The 19,427-nt window shown below is 44.4% G+C and overlaps 1 protein-coding gene and 1 long non-coding RNA gene across 2 annotated transcripts; one reads left to right on the forward strand and one right to left on the reverse strand.

Moving 5' to 3' along the window:
- Positions 1-2,926: 2,926 nt before the first annotated feature.
- LOC136551433 (uncharacterized) lies at positions 2,927-9,159 on the forward strand. The gene is made up of 3 exons (XR_010782559.1): positions 2,927-3,003; positions 8,877-8,941; positions 9,073-9,159. It is a non-coding gene; the product is annotated as an uncharacterized lncRNA (long non-coding RNA).
- A 4,164-nt stretch (positions 9,160-13,323) lies between these two features.
- On the reverse strand, positions 13,324-14,726 carry LOC136551434 (aquaporin PIP2-6-like). The gene is made up of 3 exons (XM_066542982.1): positions 14,059-14,726; positions 13,820-13,960; positions 13,324-13,675 (listed from the first exon to the last, which is right to left on the reverse strand). Exons 1-3 carry the CDS (start codon positions 14,659-14,661, stop codon positions 13,589-13,591), a joined length of 831 nt encoding a protein of 276 aa, XP_066399079.1. The 5' UTR covers positions 14,662-14,726; the 3' UTR covers positions 13,324-13,588.
- Positions 14,727-19,427: the final 4,701 nt, after the last annotated feature.

Below are 19,427 nucleotides of genomic sequence, written 5' to 3' on the forward strand. Positions count from 1 at the left end.
GATAAATTATTGCTGCAAGAGCTGTTTCATCAGGAGAATGATGTGATGTATCCCATAGATGCATTACATTTTTACTGCTTAATTAATGGTTCGAATTTATACTCAAATCCAAACATTTTGTTTCTATCGGCATGTTCGTTGGGTTTCTAAGCTGATAAGTCTGGCTAGTACTGGTTTGTTGTGAAAGAAAACACTATTGGTTGACTGATAAGCCCTAACTGAAACCAACAAGCGAACATGTTGTATACCTTACCTTTTGGACCTCAAATTTTGATTGCTAGTATTTGTGGCAGGAGAGCATTGTTTATTTGCCTGCTCCGAATGGAATCATGAGGTAATCCACTTGCTGGTTCCAACTAATAAAGATCACCCTAGGATTTGCCATGACATAAAAAAAGAATAGCCTTCATCAAGTAATAACAAATCTAAATAAATCTAGTACTAGCCACAACGTGCCGTGACCATTTTACCGATCTGCTCTCCTCTTTGTGCATACCCATCAAAGTCCTATAAAATCTGATCAAATATTCCTCCCAAGACCAAAGTCTTGTAGCATATGCTTTTCATGATCTGATGTGTGAAATAATTTGACTGGATCTGTAGTTCTTTTTACGCTTTCATGCGTGTACCAACCTTCTTTCTAAAGGAAATGCATGTTTTAAGAGCAAGGCTAATAATACAGCCCGCTGCTGACCGCAAAGATCCTTACAGCTTACCTCTTAGCTCAGTCATATAGTAGTTAGTTCTTCAATATTAATACATAGTCCACCTATCTCTCTCACAAAGTTTTTCGGTTCTTGTGTCTAAGCCAACTGTAAGCGTACAACCCGCTTCTCCTCTCCTCTTCTCTCTTCTCCGCATCACCATTGAGCCTGCTTGCAGCCTGCTATTATACTTGCTCTAACTAGAAAAGAGAGGGAAATGGGGACCTCCTACGAATCTTGTGCAAGATAGTTGCTCACACATCATGTAACCCAATAACCTACTTGGCTTTGCGGAGCAGGGCTGGTCACAACGCATAGGAGCAATATTTTATTCTTTTCACTTGTTTTTAGTTTTTATTTTCATTCTAATAATGTCGATAACTAATCATGTTTACTGGATTGAACATTTACACGTATTTCAAAGTTTTTTGGGATTGTTAATATGAGTTACCTAATTCCACATTTCAGATAAACTAGTTGAACACATCTTATCTGCAAATGTTGAAACAACATATAAAAAGTGTTAAAATGATATATCCACATTGTTCAAATGGAGCATTTCAAATGTTGATTTTTTTTAAAAAGCGAAATAGAAGGGAAAAAACTCATATGGGATGTCAATTTGTTGTATTTATTATAAAAAAAACACCTCAGCTCCAATGGATTTGAGACTGCATTCACGATTTGAGAGAAAATTACATTTCAAGTTTGAGATTGAAACTAACTAATTACCTACAGGCCCACCCATTACTCTATATCAAGTTGTGCAAGATATCATACAGCATACATATGGCTAATTGATTGTCTTTGCATCTCTTCTATAGTATTATTACAGTATTACCAATCTTAGGACTTATTGATTCGCTTCCAAAATTTTTCTTGCCAATGATTATGGCTAGTATTTGGTTTGCTACCAAAACTTGCTAAACTATCACATTTGGCTTGCCAAATCTATGACAATATTTTTGCCTAACTTTTAACTTGTCAAATCTTTGGCATGATAAATTTTTTATGTCAACCAAGCAGACCCGGAAGCCTAGCCCAGTTCTCAAGGGCCCTGAACGAATCTGATCCATCCGTTCTTAGTTCTTACACTGGACGGCCCATTTGAGCCCACCAAGAAGGCCCAAACGAAAGAACCCAAAGGATCACTCTCCATCACGCACTCCGTCACAGGCTGTCCCCGTTCTATCTACGAGGTGAACGTGGATCGGCGGCGGCGGCGGCGCGAGGCGAGGGGAGGCGAGCAAGATGAGCGGGAACGGGGTGGCGAAGAAGGTGGCCGACGCGGCGACGAAGGCCGGCAAGGCGATCACCTAGGATGGCCTGGCCAAGATGCTTGTCTCCGAGGAGGCCCACAAGGAGTTCGCCAACCTCCGCCGCACCTTCGATGACATCAACCACCAGCTCCAGACCAAGTTCTCGCAGGTAATCGTCCGATCTAGCCATCCTAGGATCTGGTTCATCTTCCCTAGATCAGGTTTGATTGAATCGGGTTTTCTTTTGGCGATCCGTAGCAATCTAGGTGCATTTCTATAGGCAAGATTCGTAGCATCCCGGAGTACCAATTTGTTTGCGGAAATCAGGGCCATCTTCTACATTGCATATAATGATATGATGCAGCCGCGCATATGTGTGTAGACCGCAACACGTTTCAATAGGTCGGTGAAAACCCAGGTCTTTTCACCTGCATTTCTGTAGACAAGATAAAACCCAGGTATATGTACTACATTCTAATACTGAATTAGACAATGCTGAATGTAGTATGTTCTGGGTAAAATTTCCATTTTGCACTAAGGCGGCCCAAATACCTTCTGATTTTGTTTTGCTTTCAATAATTGTATCTCAATATGCTTGTTATAAGTACCAACAGAAAAAAATGGTACAGGTCAATGGCTGATTTGCTTCTGATGCATGTAATCAATTGGTATAAATGATTATATATTGTTTTGATGTCCATCAACAGCACTGCAGAGATTTATATTACACATTGGCAAGCAGCATTTGCTTGCCAGTTTAAGAAGACAAGCAGCATGGACCTTATTAAGTAGATAGTCCTCTTATTTGTTAAATGCTCATAGTCCTACTTCATTGTAGTTGTGCATTGAGTTTGGTTGATACTTGTATGCTCTTGGCAACATTGAAATCATGTGCCATCTCTTATGAATTTTTGGCCTTTTGGGGTGATCTTCTCAGTATTTCTTCAATTATTTTGCAGGAATCCAGCCAATTGATTGGGAGTACTACAGAAAAGGAATTGGATCAAAAGTTGTCGATATGTACAAAGAGGCCTACGAAAGTAAGTATTAATTTCCCTCTTCATCTTACTCATGTTTCTGCAAACTGTTGCGCTATTAAATTGCAAGCAATCTGGTTATATTATTTTTGGGATTTACAACTTGCTATCTTTGTTTAACTTGGAATATTGATTAGAACACCATATGCAACTTCCTTTTTCTTTGTATGGAGAGAAAGATCTATAGTAGTATTGTGTAAATAAAGGGTGCTTCATGTGTGCATTTGAATATCACATATTTTTTAGATACCATATTATTGGAGATATTTTTGGTAGAAAATTTCAGCTGAAACTAGGCAGTTCTTACTGGTCTTTATAAATGTGCTACTAATAATATGCTGCATCCATGGCGCATTGCAACATTGAACTCTAAGATGGACCTAGATCTAAGGCTTACCATTACCAAATGGGCTACTAATAATGCTGGTCGGTGGCATGAAATGTCATATAGTGCATATATGTACTGAAAGTTTAGACAGATATTTGTTAAGACGCTCAGTCCAGTGGTCGGCAAATTTATCCCGGACGTTTGTGACGGCTGGGTTTTGGTTATGCTGTAGTTCAGCAACTGAGTTCGTGCACCGCCGACGACCCAGTTGAAAGCTGCATATAGGGAAATATCCACAGCCTGTTCGGGAGGCCGTAAACGATCGTGGATTATTTACTGCTGGCTGGTTTGGTGTGAGAGAAAAACACTGTTCCCCGCTGGAAATTTACGATCGTTTACGAGCAAGCGAACATGCTCGTTTACAGGAGTAGTACTATGTATAGCAATTAAGTACTGTACCACACTACCACGCCTCCTTTTCAATCTCAAGGAATCCGTATTTACGGTCAAGGGTCAATTGCCATTTTTCTCATGGCAAGACGAAAGTCGAAAAGCTACCATTGAGTTTATCAAGTGCATCAACATCTTCTTTTGGCTTCCAACCTTTCCCATAGTTTATGTAACACCCTAGGTGTTAGCCTTGTATAAATTGACTTGCATAGCATGAGCATGAGCATCGAGCATTCATATATAAACATTTACAATTGAAACAGGAGATTGAAACATGTGCAACATTGCTTATTATTTCATGTTTCCATGTGTATATGCATATGATCATGAGTGTAAACATGTAATTGGTTAATATGGGTCATAAAAACATATTAGTAACACTTAGGTTAGCAAAGGGAACCTTGTTCATGAAGGTCACCTTTCATGATCAAGCACTTAAGTGATGTATATGGGTTGACTTGGATAGCCCTATGTGTGACCAATGCATGAAATGATTGTGTGACCTTGCAATTAGCTTAAACATGTTTAGAGTATCATTATGAACAACTTTAGTATTCATGGTTAGGGGTAAATAGGTCACTAGGTCAGAGTTCAAGTACAAGTCATCATTTGAATGTAGCATGTTTGACCAAGTTTGAACTATATGCTAGAGACCTTGCATGGAGGTAGTCACTAAAGCAAAGTTGTAGTGTTTGGCAAGAGGAACAACTTTTGTTTTTGGGTCATTGACTGGTTTAGCTCCTAACATGCTTGATTTAGGCTCACAAAAATCACTAATGCACTGATTTCTACACAGAAATTTTTTTTCTAAGTCTGGATGTTAGATAGTCTGACTGACCTTGAGGATGATTTAACTCGGTTTTGGTTGTGAGTTAGCACACGATCCTTGAAGAGAAAATGTAACTGGTACATAGAGCTACCACTTTTGTTTAGATAGTGTGCACTGATACTTCACTTTTTAAGAGAATAAACGTCACCAAAGTACGATGTTAGGCATTACCATCGCATGACTGACTAACTGAATCGGACGATTCAGTGGCCGACATCGACAGAGCTCGTGCGCCGCGTGGAAGCAAGCACGGCCGCGCATCACCGACGCCCTGCCCCATGCGGCCAAGCTAGGCCAGAGCACGCCTTATCACTCCCTGTGCCCGCCCGCACTGCCCCACGCTCGCCATTTTCATTTCCTTGGCTTCCTTCTTCGCCGCAGCAGCAGCCGCAGCACCGAGCGCTCGCCACCATCGCCCTTTCCGATGCCAGCTCGCCCTCGCCGCTCCTCCACCACCGCAAACCCTCCACCATCTTCCCCGAGCCTCACCGCGTCCGCCCGTCCTCACAGGCCATGCTTAGTAAGCTTCCATGCCGCGCTTGGCCTCGCCGGAGCATCATCGCCGCACCCGTCACCGTGGCTGGAGCACATCCGTCCACCATTGGCCGTGCAATCTTGTGCGCTAGGTTCACCTGAGTAAGTAGATGCTCGTCCGCGCTTTAGATTGCATCGCCGTGGCCACCACCGGCATAGCGCCACCGTCCAGCTCCGCCGAGCCGCCATGGCCGTCGCCGCCGTCCTTCGCATCGGTTATCCGCCCACCTAGATAGCCCAAAGTGTGCGCCGGGTCGAGGGGTTCACCGTAGAGCAGGTGCCGTTGCCGGTGAAGCTCGCCATCGACGAGCCGTGGCCGCGTGGTATCAAGCAGCGCCGCTGCCCTGTTTTGAGTCACTGACGTATGGGGTCCACTGTTAGGCGGGTCCCGCCTGTCAGCCACGGGAGAGTATAGGATAGGTCATTTGTTTACAGATTTGGTGCAATCTTTGAAATTTGATAAGTTGGGCTATGTAGATTCAAAAATTATGAAATAAATTTGGTAGTGTGTCCTTAGGAAGTGTAGTATTTAGAAAAAATATAATCTTGACACTTGTAGTAGAATTTTTGGAGGATTTAAATTGAAACTTGAAATGTGTTTTTGAATGTATGTAAACTTGTTTATTTTATATCTAGAGTTCCTATGCTCCAAAAATTATGAAATTTTTGTGGTAAGCTATTCTTGACATGTATGAGCTCTGGTAAAAATTTGAGGGTCAGTGCATGTATAGATTTGTAGTTATAGATTTTTCTTTTATAATTAGGTAATCCTTGTATGAATTTTTATAAATTGTTTATGGATCCAATATTCATGAAATTTATTGGAAGTTATCCTAGTACCATATGGATGCTAAGAAAAATATAAAATCTGTTGCTTGACACTTTTCACTAGGGTTTCCTATTTTTGCTATTGCAAGTCTTTCTGTCTTGTCATTTTTATATAGAATGTTCTACTTGGTAAAATGGCATGAAACTTTTACAGTAGTCTTTTGGTAGCATTATTAAGGCACTGTAAATTTTTGAGAATTTATGATACACATTTAGTATATGTTTATTATTTAACCTAAGTATCTAAATAAAATGATAAAGGCATTTAAATAAATAGTTTGGGTCTTACTATTATGTTGTCTTGAGTGTATTTTGTATGCTTAAACTGTTGGTAGACTTTATGTTATAAAAATTTGAATGCTTACATGAAATAAAAGTATTGTTGCTTTATAATTCGAGTTGAAAGGGTTTTCGGACAGATTTGGTAGTTTGGTGTGTGGCATAGTGAAAATGATGTTTGCTGTAACAATGATTAATAACAAAGTTGTAGATAACTTATTTAATTATCTTGTATTAAAATTTCAGAGCAATAGGCCAAAGAGTTTAGGAGTTATAACTGTTTAAAGTTAGTATTTCCGAATTGCTTGCTCTCTGGAAATTTCTGGACAGCACTGGATTGATTGTCTGTTTTGGTTAAGATAATTTGTGAATTAGGTTTTGGTGATTGAATAAGAGTTGTAGACAAATTTATAAGCTTTCCAGAAAGTCCAAGATCACCACATTTGGATAAGTAGAACTTCAGTTATGAGTAAAACAAGTAGCTGCTGTTTTATATTATGGTACATGAACTGCTGAAGTGTTTGATTGAGTAAGAAGAGAGATGCACATACTCAGTAAAACACGATATACTTGTTGTTACTTTAGCACCATGATGTTAAGAATACATACAAGAATGCATTCATCACGTATCATCATATTGTACTTGTCGGCATGCATACATTCGCAATACCTTATACCATATTCATGCATCTAGGATCGGAGGAAGAAATAACGTTGCTGGAGTTCGACGAAGTAGTGGAAGGGGACCAGTAGGAGAATCCTCAAGCCGCAGCTCCCGAAGGCAAGGAGCAGAACCTAGAAGAGCTTCCGGAGTGCCCTGATCACCACCGCCCCACGTCCTTTCTGAAAGGCAAGCCCCGGAGCATTCTAAGTCTCCCAGTAATTTACAAAATATTACTCAAAGTTCTTATGATTGATGCATTAGGTTATAAGAGTTGATTGGAACCACTTGATGCATATAAATTTCTTGTCCAGATATATAAACCGTTAACCCTGTATAGGTCCAGGATCGAATATATGCTTAGCCATGCTTAGACCGATAGAAGTCAGGTGATTTCCTGTCACCTGCGAGATATAGGTGGATACCAGAGCACGGTTGGCTATATTTGCTATCGTGGAACAGAACCATGGGGTAAAAGAAAATCAAGGCCGGGTAGAGTCTATGCGTAGGTTGACTCATGTGACTCTGTCTATGCCGATTAAGGACCGTACCGTTGTTGGCACTTCTGACAAGATTGAACGCATGCCTATCATTTGGCTGGCCGGATAACTCGTTCCGACCGCAAAGCCAAGTAGCTCGACTCAGGCCGGGTCCCGTTCTGTTGTACGCTCCTTGTGGGGAGCCAGACTGAGCCCAAGGGCAGGCTGGACCTGAACGTCCTGGCATTTGGTGTTCTTGATTGTGCGGCGCGGTACGAGCTTGCGAAATATGGACCTGAGTTGTACCAAAGGTGACCTAAGGCGACTAATGATCTGGTCAGCCTGGGTTTGTGTTAGGAATAAATTCCTAGCTGGTTGAAATCGATTCGAATCACCGTCTCTCCCAGATAGTGAGAAACTTGGCTAGTCTCAACATCGTAGTAACTGTGTTATGGAACATGATGGTTCGAATGAATATGGAATTATAATACCTGCTATGGTTACTATTATATGCTTTTAAAATGATATACCACATGTTTGGCACAAGTTAGTGGCTAATTTAGAGATGGATAGTTATAATTAACTTGATAACGGAATCATAATTGTATAACTGAGTTAATCGCTTTATGCAAAATGTTGTCAAGCTATCTCCACTTATACAGCCTTGCATGATCCTTGGAGTCATTTTATTTCTGGTTTATGACGGGTAAGTCTAGCTGAGTACCTTCTCGTACTCAGGGTTTATTTTCCCATTGTTACAGATGGCACTATGTATCATGGTTATTGCAAGAGTTGCTTCTATCCCGCTGTGGATGAGGAGTAAGCCTTGGGCAGACTTCTTATTTAATCCTTCTACATGCTTTTATAGATTGTGATCCTATTTCGGCACTGTATTAAACTATGTTGGAAACTTTACTTCCAAACTTAATTTGCTTCCGCTTTTGTTATCAAACTTGATTTGTAATAACTTTGTTTCATACCCTGATGATGGAAATGTATATGTGAACTTTATGTAATATGTGACATATATGTTGAATCATGTACGATCTTGGTTGTTGTAAATCGTTTATCGAGACCCGTCGTGGTATTCGACGAACTACCGGGTTTATACGGGTTCAAGTATGACGCGCGACCGCTTGCGGGCTGCCATTGTACTTGTACTCTTATAAATTGATCGGTTCTGCGACAGTTTATCACATATTTTTTAGATACCATATTATTGGAGATAATTGGTAGAAAATTTCAGCTGAAACAAGGCATTTCTTACTGCTCTTTGTAACATTGAACTCTAGTAGGCTGCGTACATGGCGCATTGCAACATTGAACTCTAAGATGGACCTAGATCTAAGGCTTAGTGGCTTACCGAATGATTTAGTACTTGTTTTGCTCACAGTTGCCGGTCTTAAAAGTTTCAGATATTCTTAGGGCTCTATGCACTTTTCAGCTATTTAACCACCTATTGTGATGTGAATCATTAAAAAAATGCAGGCATAGAGATCCCCAAGTATGTTGACACTGTCACTCCTCAATACAAGCCAAAGTTTGATGCTCTGGTGAAGATTCACTGCTCTCTTTATAATTTGCACTTCCTTGTTTTCTTTCCTTTGATTACTGTCACTATATTGCTTTGACAGTTGCCTCCTTCAGATATTAATGATATTTTCTGTCTGTATGATATACATAGTTGGTCGAAATGAAGGAAGCCGAAAAAGCATCACTAAAGGAATCAGAGAGGATAGAGAAGGAGATTGCTGAAATGAAGGAGGTGAAGGTGAGGTCCATCTTTAACAGACATGGAGCATGTTGCTTGTCATTCTAACCCTTGCTTGTACACACAGAAAAAGATCAGCACGATGACTGCAGATGAGTACTTTGCGAAGCACCCTGAACTGAAACAGAAGTTTGACGATGAGATCCGCAACGATTATTGGGGATACTACGGCGCAGTGTCACCTTTCTTTGGAACATCCAATAATACATTTCGCCCCCTAAATGTGCTTAGGAGTTAACCATCCAAACTTGACGAATTGTGTAACACGTGGATGGGGCGTGCCAAAGTTCCAAGTAACTCGGCTGTCCTTGCACCATGGCCAGACTCCACATTTTTAGTGTCATAAGGGTCTTATGATAATTTTGTTTTTGCTCCTGGGTTCCTCCAGACATTATGGAAATTTACTCAGGTTTTGGTTGCTGGTTTGTGTTTTTTTACTACAAAAAAGAGTTACTGGTTTGTTGGAATGCACTCCTCTAGCCATCCTTCTAGGCCAAGCTCCTGAGAGTCATCTGAAGCCTGAATCTGTTGTGTTAGCTATCAGTTGTCATGGCTCTGCAAGAGCATTGTTGCTTGTGCCCTTCGTAAGCAAGACAACCCCGTGACCCCGTGGACTAGTTCTGTGGTTGATGTGCAGCCGGGTGACCTAATAACGCTGGTCGGTGCCATGAAATGTCATGTAGCACATATGTACTGAAAGTTCGGCCAGATATTTGTTAAGGCGCTCAGTCCGGTGGTCGGCAAATTTACCCAGGACGTTTGTGACGGCCAGGTTTTGGACTTTTGGTTATGGTGCAGTTCAGCAACTTGAGTTCGTGCACCGCCGACGACCCAATTGGAAGCTGCATATCGTGAAATATCCAGTCGTTTACAGGATTAGTACTGTGTACAGCAATTAAGTACTGTACCACGCCTCCGTTAATCTCAAGGAATCCCCATGTACGGTCAAGGGTCAAGTAGTGCCATTTTTTCTCGTGCCATGACGAAAGTTGAAAAGCTACCATTGGGTTTGTCAATTGCATCTGAGATCAGACCTCACTTATCATCAACATCTTCTTTTGGCTTCCAGCCTTTCCCAGAGCTGAGATCGATCAAACTTGGTCTGCGTTCTGACCAAAAAATGCCAAAAAATTTTGTATTCTGAAGTTGGCAGCCAAAGATTCAGAACTGTGGCTTTCCTGTGGTCGGCAAAATTTAGCAGAACGTGGTGGCTGCGAGGACAAAACCACAAAAAGGTCCGGTTGTTCCACAGTTGGTGCGACTGCCGACGCCAACAGCCGGGCCCAAATTACGTACTACTCGAAAGCTGCATCTCGAGGAAGAAGGAATTGTATATTTCAGTGGACGTGTAACAGCTGACCACGGGATGGATGGCTGAGCGAAGCCCGTCATGAACTGGGTGAAAACCACCCAACCCTTCGCTATGAACTGGAGCTCAGCAGTTAGGTTCTGTGTTCTTTTAACTGCTGGTATACATATGGTTTCGTTCAGCTAGACAAGGATCTGTGAAGGAACTGGAGCCAGGCCACGGAAGCCTCTGTTTTTTTTTTACCTAAAAAAGAGGTTTGCACCGACGCATCCGTCGTTTGGTGTTTACCTCTTTGGGGCTGGATTAAGATAATGGTGTTTATGTTCAATTAATAAAGGTCATGCAACCATTCTTAGATAGTAAACTAGTACTCCATACATTCCGATTGAACCCCTTAGTCATTACTCCTTCCGTGCCAAAAAAGAATAATGTTACGAGATTCGTGATAGTCAAACTTCCTTAAGTTTGATCAAGTTTATAGAAAATATTTGTAACATTTATATCTCTAAATAATTTTATTATGAAAATATATTCAGTGATTCATTTAATGGTGCTAATTATACATCATAAGTATTATACATCTAATGGTGCTGAAAATGTTTATCAATTACGAATATATATACATCATAACTTTTTAATGAAAATATATATTTAACATCTTATACATCATAAGACTAGATATGATGTTGACAGCCATTTCCATATTATAGTATATGCAGTATATGGACATTAACCAAGAAGTGGGTTTTGTATTCCATGTTGAAAGGAAATTATGCAAATATTGTACTTGTTTTTTTATGTTGTTTAGCCAAGTTCTAAAGCCACACAAACTGATTTTGGTTCATTGTATTCTTTCTAAAGGAAGCTACACATGTGCCATTTTGGGACTGGTTTGCTCCACATTTTTCAGCTCTACTCCACCATGGAGCAGCTCCACTATGGAGTTGCAGCTCTACTCTAGAGTAGGCGGACCTGTTTGGCACATAAGGTAGCTCTAGCTCTAGGAATGGGTGATTTTTGGGGGAAAAGTCTAATATGCCCCTGAATAATGTTTGGTATATGTTCCGATGTCTGCACATCATATATGAGTCAATAATTTTATTGCCAATTAAAATTTGATATAAAATTTTATAGTTGCAATTGATTTATTTGAGGAAAGGCAAAACCATGTATTTGTGCCAAATAATTCTATTTTTTTGGTCCCATGAATTACCACGTCCATAATAGATAAATAACAAAGTGCATCATTCGAATACAAATAATTGTCCATAGATAACTAGAGAGTATTTTAAACCAAAATGACCACGAATGCAAGTTTTCCAATACATAATTCTAAGCTAGAGAAACAGAGGTGTCCAACTCATCATGGAATGCATCCGTAGTAGGAGCATTGGGTTACATACCCATTTGATGTAGCTACATATTTGTTATACCTTTCCGGTATCGATGGGACAAAATTTGGATCACGATCGAACCGGGCGAAGTCCAAGTCTTCACCACCATGCTCACGAATGAACTAGTGAAGGACCATAGTAGCCACAACAATCATTTTTTGCTTGAACATCGGGTAGGATGGCATCTTATAGAGAATTTTCCACTTCATTTTTAGCACTCCAAATGATCACTCAATAACATTTCGGATAGATGAGTGAATGCGATTGAACCTTTCTTAGGAGTCTTCGATTCCATTCCTCTATGCCACTCGGGCATATGATACCTCTCTCCCTTATAAGGGCAAAGGTACCATCCAGCGTCGACAATGTAATATTACCTAGAAACGTAGAAAATAATATTAGTTTGTATCTGTACACATTTGAACAAACAATATATTCGTAACCATATATTACCTTTTTTGGCAGAAGTGCTAGATTTTCTTTTTGGTATTTATTTGCAAGAATAATGCTACTTTAGGCAGCGTATCATTTGACAGTTAGACACCTATAATGACTTTTTAATTTTAAAATTTACTGGCTCAATCTATCGAAGGTTTTCATAAGAATAAGGTGTGCGTGTGAGCATTTAGCGGATTCTGAAAGTCTATCAAAAAGTTGGGGATGAATTTGGGCTCTCCCTGTTGGAGAACAAAATGAGCTCCAAGAGCACCATACTACTTACTATCTCTGAACTTCACAAAATGGGATCTCGCTCTAGGTCTGAAAGTTGGAGACGGAGGTCAACCAAAGGGTGGGACAGTGGTCAGCACAAAAAAAAGCAGGGGCGGACTCAGAAATCTGCTAAGCCCCAGGCTGAACCATGTATTAAGGGAAAATATGAATTTTTCATTTTTTTTTTACTGATGAAGTAAGTTCATATAGAGTTTTCTGGCCAAAGACCAAGACTGCAGCACGGGCAGCTGTACCCCTTGGTCCGCCACTCGTGGTCAGAACTTAGTGCAAGGCTAAGCAGAGATTGTGGGTTGCACTCCCTCCATCTCAAATTATAAACGATTCGCTCCGTCCTAAGTTATAAGTAATTTCAATTTTTTTGAAGAGTCGAAGCATCTCAAATTTGACCAAATTTATATAATAAAATAATAATATTTATGATACCAAATAAGTACAATTAATTCTTTATTAATTATATTTTCATAGCATACGTATTTGATATCATAAATCTTTATAATTTTTCTCTATAATTTTGATCAAACTTGAGATGTTTTGACACTCCAAGAAAGTTAAAATAACTTATAATCTGTGATGGATGGAGTAACTTTTACAAATCACAAACTGAAACATAAAAGGAACATCTATCAGATTACAAAAATCCACCTTGTGGATTGTTACATTGTTATCTGTTTTTCATAGTGAAAGAGATGAAAAGAAAACAAGGGCTGGAGAGAGTACCCATAATTTTCTCATCACTTGCATTCCTCCTTTATTAATTAACTTGACTTCAATACAGCAGGGTACACACGTGGACAACGTTACACTTGGCTTTCCACGCACAACATACACACTGTGCTGCTGCACGCTCCACACATCACTTGACCGAAGCTACTGCTACTACATTAACCACGCCGCCGGTGGTCTCCTTCTCCGTTCACCTTAAACTGCGGAGGAGGAAGAGCTGAGTAGCCGGCCGGCCGACGAGATGGGCCTAGGCGTTGCTCCGGAAGGAGCCCTATCCCCTGGCGCTGGCGCGGAGGACGATCTGGTGGTACAGCGCCGCGATCGCTGCGCCGACGAACGGACCCACCCAGAAGATCCACTGCACCAACGAACAAAATTGTGTACATGTCAGTTTCCAATTAATCCAGGTCAACTAATCGATGAAACCATAGCTAACAGCTTACTCCTGCCAGCTGCTGCAATCTTGCAAAAATGTGCGGAGGGGGATATGTAAATGTAATACCTGGTCGCTCCAGGCCTTGCTGTTGTTGTACACAACGGCGGTGCCGAGGCTCCTCGCCGGGTTGATCCCGGTGCCGGTGATCGGGATCGTCGCTAGGTGCACCATGAACACAGCGAATCCAATCGGAAGCGGCGTCAACACCTGATGATCATCTCGTTCATCAGTACAGAAAAGGAGCAACTCATCGGCTTGCCACGTGCAAGGTGACAGCTCAAAGGAGTGCACAGCAAAACAATTACCGGGACGTGGGAGTCGCGAGCGTTGCGCTTGGGGTCGGTGGCGGAGAAGACAGTGTACACGAGGACGAAGGTGCCGATGATCTCGGCGGCGAGCCCCGTGCCGGTGGAGTACCCGGGACTGACCTCATTGGCGCCGCCGCCGTAGTGCGAGTAGAAGCCGCTCTGGAATCCCTTGACGAGCGCGACGCCGCAGATGGCGCCAAGGCTCTGCGCGGCCATGTACAGCAGTGCGCGCACCAGGGACACCTTCCGCGCCAGGAAGAGGCCGAACGTGACGGCCGGGTTGATGTGGCCACCGGAGATGCCGGCGGTGCAGTAGACGAGGATGAAGATCATGCCGCCGAACGCCCATGCTATGCCGAGGATGCCCACGCCGCCGCACGCCGCGTCCGGGCCCGACGCGTCCGTCTGGTGCTTGTACCCGATCACGGTGGCCACGGTGATGTACAGGAACAGCAGCGTGGCCACGAACTCGGCGATCACGGCGCGGTAAAGGGACCATTTGCCGAGCTCGTCGATGTCCACAAGCGGCGCTGGCGGAGGGTCGACGTAGTCACGGGCGCCGCTGGCCTCCAGAGTGGACACGTCCACCTCCTTGGCCATTTGCTCTGCGCTTGACACAAGCTGTTGCTGGAAGCTAGCTTTGCAAGAGCTGCTTGAGAAACTGCTAGCCCTTGCTGTGTTGTGGTTTTGGTGCTGTCATGGGGTGTATTTATAGGGGTTTAAGGTCCTCGAGGGTTTAAGCTGTAATGCATTTTTTTCTTTTTATTAACTTTAAATAGTTTGGGTACTCATGAGTAGCTGTTTCACATGGGACACAGCTATGGTATACATGTGCATGTCCCAGAAGTTCATATTGGATACATCAAGCTTTCCGGCACAACCAAAATGTTTATCTTTCGGCATATAAGATTTAGGAAACATGAAGAATGAAAAGTTTGTACGTGTTGTGTACTGGCACCGTGGGCGAAGGGACCCAGTGGATGGCACAACAACGTCGGCAGACCGCGAGCGAGGCTGCAACCTCCTTCAGCATCAGGTCCTTCGAGACCTCGCGTGCGGTGTCGTGGCGTCTAGGTACGGCGTGAGCGTCAACAGGTCAAGCTCGTAGAGGCCCCTTATGTTGGCGCGTCTCACCTGTCGGCTCGCCGTCAGCTTCCCAGGCAGCAGTGTCGTCGGCGGCGTTTGCCGCTGGCTCTGACATCGGCGTCAACAACCACTGCCGCCACGCCCAGCGGCAGTCAGCACAAGTCCACCCAAGCCCGGCGTACCGCCGTAAGTCCGTGGCTGAGAGCGTGAGGGCTGATCGCGACGACCCTAGGTAGAACGTCGAGGAACAGCGTTCGTGCCACTAGGAACGCCCATCCTGACAGAGGCGGCCGTCACCAGTGGCTGCTTGCGGTCGCGCGCACGATGGCAAAAACCTCTAGAATGCACCCTGTGTGAGGAGGAGAGGCAGTTGAGGCATTTCCCGTGCAGCTCCGGCGGGAAGCGGGGCACTGGTCATGGCTTCCTGACGGTCCTCGCGATAGGACCCCAGCCGTCGTCGTCTGGAGAAGAGAAGCACTATCTGGCACCGGAGGCAGGCTGTGGTCCTAGCCTCAGATGGACTGCCCACACTGTGTGCGGTCGCGGGCAACCCGGCTGATCCCGCCGTCGACGTCTCGGCCACGGACAGGGAGCCCTTGGATGAGCGACGGACGTGGCCGACGATTCTTGGGGCGCTTACGTCATCTGCCGCCGTCGTCGACAGGGCCACCCGCCTCACCGGTGTCACCGCACTTGCCTTGATGATGGTCTTAGACAGCGGCGACATCTTCGGCTGTTGCTAGCCTGATGAGCCATGTCAAGGTGGGGGGTTGAAGAGGTGGGCAGTGACCGCTCTGCATCCAAGGCGTCAAGGAGTCTATCCTCAGCCCAACAATGAACCTTTGAATGTCACCCTGAGCGCTCCCCCGGTGGTACTGTGGGGTGAAGGGACAGAGTGAGGACGATAAGCCAGTGGCTAGGAAATCCGAGGTAGCCTACGGTGCTAGGCTGATCTCACCGCCAATTGGGCTTCCTGTGAAGGCCAGCGACCCGAAGCAACTGGAGGACAACTGCGGCACAGTAAGGGGCGTTCCCCAGGCGGCAGGCCGTGCAACCCAAGATCCCGGCTTGCCGGGCCTCTCCGGCACTAGAGGCTATAGGGGCGGCCACGGAGGGCGGGTGGCCGAGGGGGGCGGTGCACCTGTAGCCGACGATGGGGGAGGCATGGGCCCTGTGGGCGGCGTTGGCGGCTGGCCAGCCGGCCGGTGAGCACCATTGGTGAAACAATGCTGATTTTCTCAAAGGGAAATCCACATATTCAAAGTATAACTCGATAGTCCCAGGTGATCATCCCATCACATTATCAAATAACAGTTGATATCACACTCATACATCGAATACCTATCTTAAAGAGAGTACAAATAACAATGTTTACTCATTATTACATCGCTACTTGGCGGAATCACTCAGGGCATACAGCATCCAGAACAGCTTCAAGTAGAAAGGCAGCGGGCGTCGATTCCATCTTCTCAACCAAACTTGAGCGCAGGAACAAGACCTCTAATCCTCCCAACCGTCTCCCTGGTAGTTGTACTCAGGCTCGGAACCTGTCAAACAATTATCAGTACGATTTGTACCGGCCACTGGCTCCCACCCTATGCTTTGTGGTAGTGGAATGCAAGGGTAGCGCAAAAGACGTATTTATGGTTGTAGTTTTCTTGTGCGAGTATGTCAAGTTTTAATAATAATTCATCAAGTTTCAACCCATCTTGTCCACATGTTCTCCCATCCCATCACACACATCTCACCACTCTCACACTCTCTAGGCGACACGGACGACTCCCGCTCGTACCTTGCCTCATCGATCGAAGACAGAAATCAACACAAGAACCCAGGGAGAGAGAAGAAAGGACTCCACTCACTAATCAAGGAAAGCATAGGTCATAGGAATGTCCATATCTGATGACGTGGCTATACGTATAGATCAATCAACTCTGCAGAGTGTGTACACCTAGAACCACAAGATCACTATCATCGGCGGTGCCCCTCCTAGGCTACCATCCAACCGGTGCGATGCCACCCTACCACTCAACCCTGGGCCACCCCAGAGTCCACCGAAACACTGAGACTGTGAGACATAGTACCAGGCCCCAGAGGTCACTACGCTGTCTTATGAGGGTGTGGGCCATACGTACGTACCTCCCTACACTATCCACTTCCAACCTAGTAGTAGTGGCACCATCCTAGCTGGTCAGCATCTATCCCCCGCCCATTCAGGGACGAGTGGCATGCACGTAGGGTCCTATGATCCAGTTCTCTCGACATACCAGTCCTTAGGGGGATTGGACAAGATATCTTCTCAAAGGGGAAAACCAACATCCCGTGCCTCGATGGCACCTCCATCTTGGGGCTTCATCCCACAAAGACCTCCACCCTGGGATCTCCTCATCTCACACACGATGGCACCCAGTGCCTTAACCACTCACCCAAAACGCATGCCAAGATCTCCCCAGTTATTACCACATTACCAGCACCCAGTGCCTTAACCAGTCACATACAATCCTCCACCAAGCATCACATCATAGATATAATGCGTAGTAGAAGTAGTAGCAAGTAAGTAAGCGAGCGTCTAACGTAACAGTGGGTGTGTAGGGGTATAGTTGTGACAAGGTAATGGCTCACAAGCAATTCTACCATGTAACCTATCATAGATCATTTGCATAAAAGTAAAGCACAAGCATCTACATTGTAGCATGTCTAATAGGATTCTACGAGGTTGGGTGGGATGTGGCATCTGGCAGGTTGTGGGGGATATACCCCCGAGTACCACAAGATGGTACATGGGCCACACCATCCGAGGTGGCCCGGCCCATAAGATCAAGGCGTACACGGCTAGATTACAAGTTGTACCAGATATTGTAATAGTACAAAATATGATACTTTACTTGTAACCCTTCTCCTCCAGACTATATAAGGAGAGGCAAGGGTCCCCCTCAGGGAGGACAACAGATCTCACCCCAGATCAATACAAATAACAGAGCACAGGATGTAGGGTTTTATGCCACACTAGCGGCCTGAACCTGTATAAATCTTGTGTCTTGTGTCTCTGTAACCATCCAGTTCGTGTCTTGCGCACCATCATCGACAATCTACCATCATGGGCATACCCCTCGATGGACTACCGACCATATTTCGTCGACAGTGGCGTGCCATGTAGGGTGTGTGTGTATAGACTCCCAGGCGAATCAGATGGCGATCTTCTTCATCAACATCATCCACGGCGACTGCTTCCCGAAGCAGACGTCTGTCAACAACAATTTCTATGACAACTCGGCAATATCTTCGCGTGCGACATCTTCGTGATGGAATCAATCTACTACTACGACATCTTGGCGATGGACAATCTGCGACATCCTTCAACAACGACCCACGATGACCTACAGCGGGGCTCGTTGTGCTTCCTACGTCTGCCGCATAGGCAGATCAGATCGGCATGTGCCAGCTCAAGAAGCGGTGTACAACTCCCCGACCTCGCTAGCACCACGTATGTCAGGGAAGGTCTCAGCCCATCATGGCAACACCACATGATGGATTTTTGGGCAACGCTGTGTCGTCGAGATGCAAACAAGGAAGATGTGGATTTGCATGTACACGTACAAACCAGAAGCCTGTACAATCTACATGCCCATGCAAGGAACGATGCATATTCATGTGATCTAAAATGATGCAATCATTGTCGTATATGGATATATGTGCACGTGTGTACATCTGCTGGAGCATTCAAAAGCAAGACGTCCACTCATGTTGAGCCATCGCCGAGCCATGTCAAGCCACCGACCGAGCCACTAAGCGAATCGCGTCGGGCCATCCAGCGAGCCATGACGAGCTCCGACCACATCGACCACCAGACCACCAGACCACGTCCCGAGCGGCTCTGCCGAGCTCCAACCACTAGACCACCAGACCACGTCCCGAGCGACTCTGCTGAGTTTCGACCACCAGACCACCAGACCACGTCCCGAGTGGCTCCGTCGAGCTCCGACCACTCGACCACCAGACCACGTCGCAATGATGATCACCACGAAGAACGGCGCTATGACAACCGCGACCACCATCACAACAGGCCAAAAAGTACGAGGATCGGACAACTTTATCGCCATCGACCAGATTTCTATCAAAGATAAGTACACTTCTAATATTTATATTTAATATAATTTTCATTACGACGTTTCTCCACAACGTCCTTGCCATGATTATTCTTCAAATAACGTTTGTCCATGTATACAATCTTAAATATAACATACAACTATACTTAATACAAATCCTCGACCAGTCATGTT

The sequence above is a fragment of the Miscanthus floridulus genome, chromosome 4, assembly GCF_019320115.1.
Source record: "Miscanthus floridulus cultivar M001 chromosome 4, ASM1932011v1, whole genome shotgun sequence".
Classification (NCBI taxonomy): Eukaryota; Viridiplantae; Streptophyta; class Magnoliopsida; order Poales; family Poaceae; genus Miscanthus; species Miscanthus floridulus.

What these genes read in the sequence shown, in the direction of transcription:
- LOC136551434 (XM_066542982.1), bottom strand. Translation starts at nt 14,661, where the DNA reads ATGGCCAAGGAGGTGGACGTGTCCACTCTGGAGGCCAGCGGCGCCCGT. An exon ending in CTCGCGACTCCCACGTCCCG is followed by an intron (nt 13,961 to 14,058) that starts GTAATTGTTTTG and finishes GATGATCATCAG; the next exon opens with GTGTTGACGCCGCTTCCGAT. An exon ending in GCAAGGCCTGGAGCGACCAG is followed by an intron (nt 13,676 to 13,819) that starts GTATTACATTTA and finishes TCGTTGGTGCAG; the next exon opens with TGGATCTTCTGGGTGGGTCC.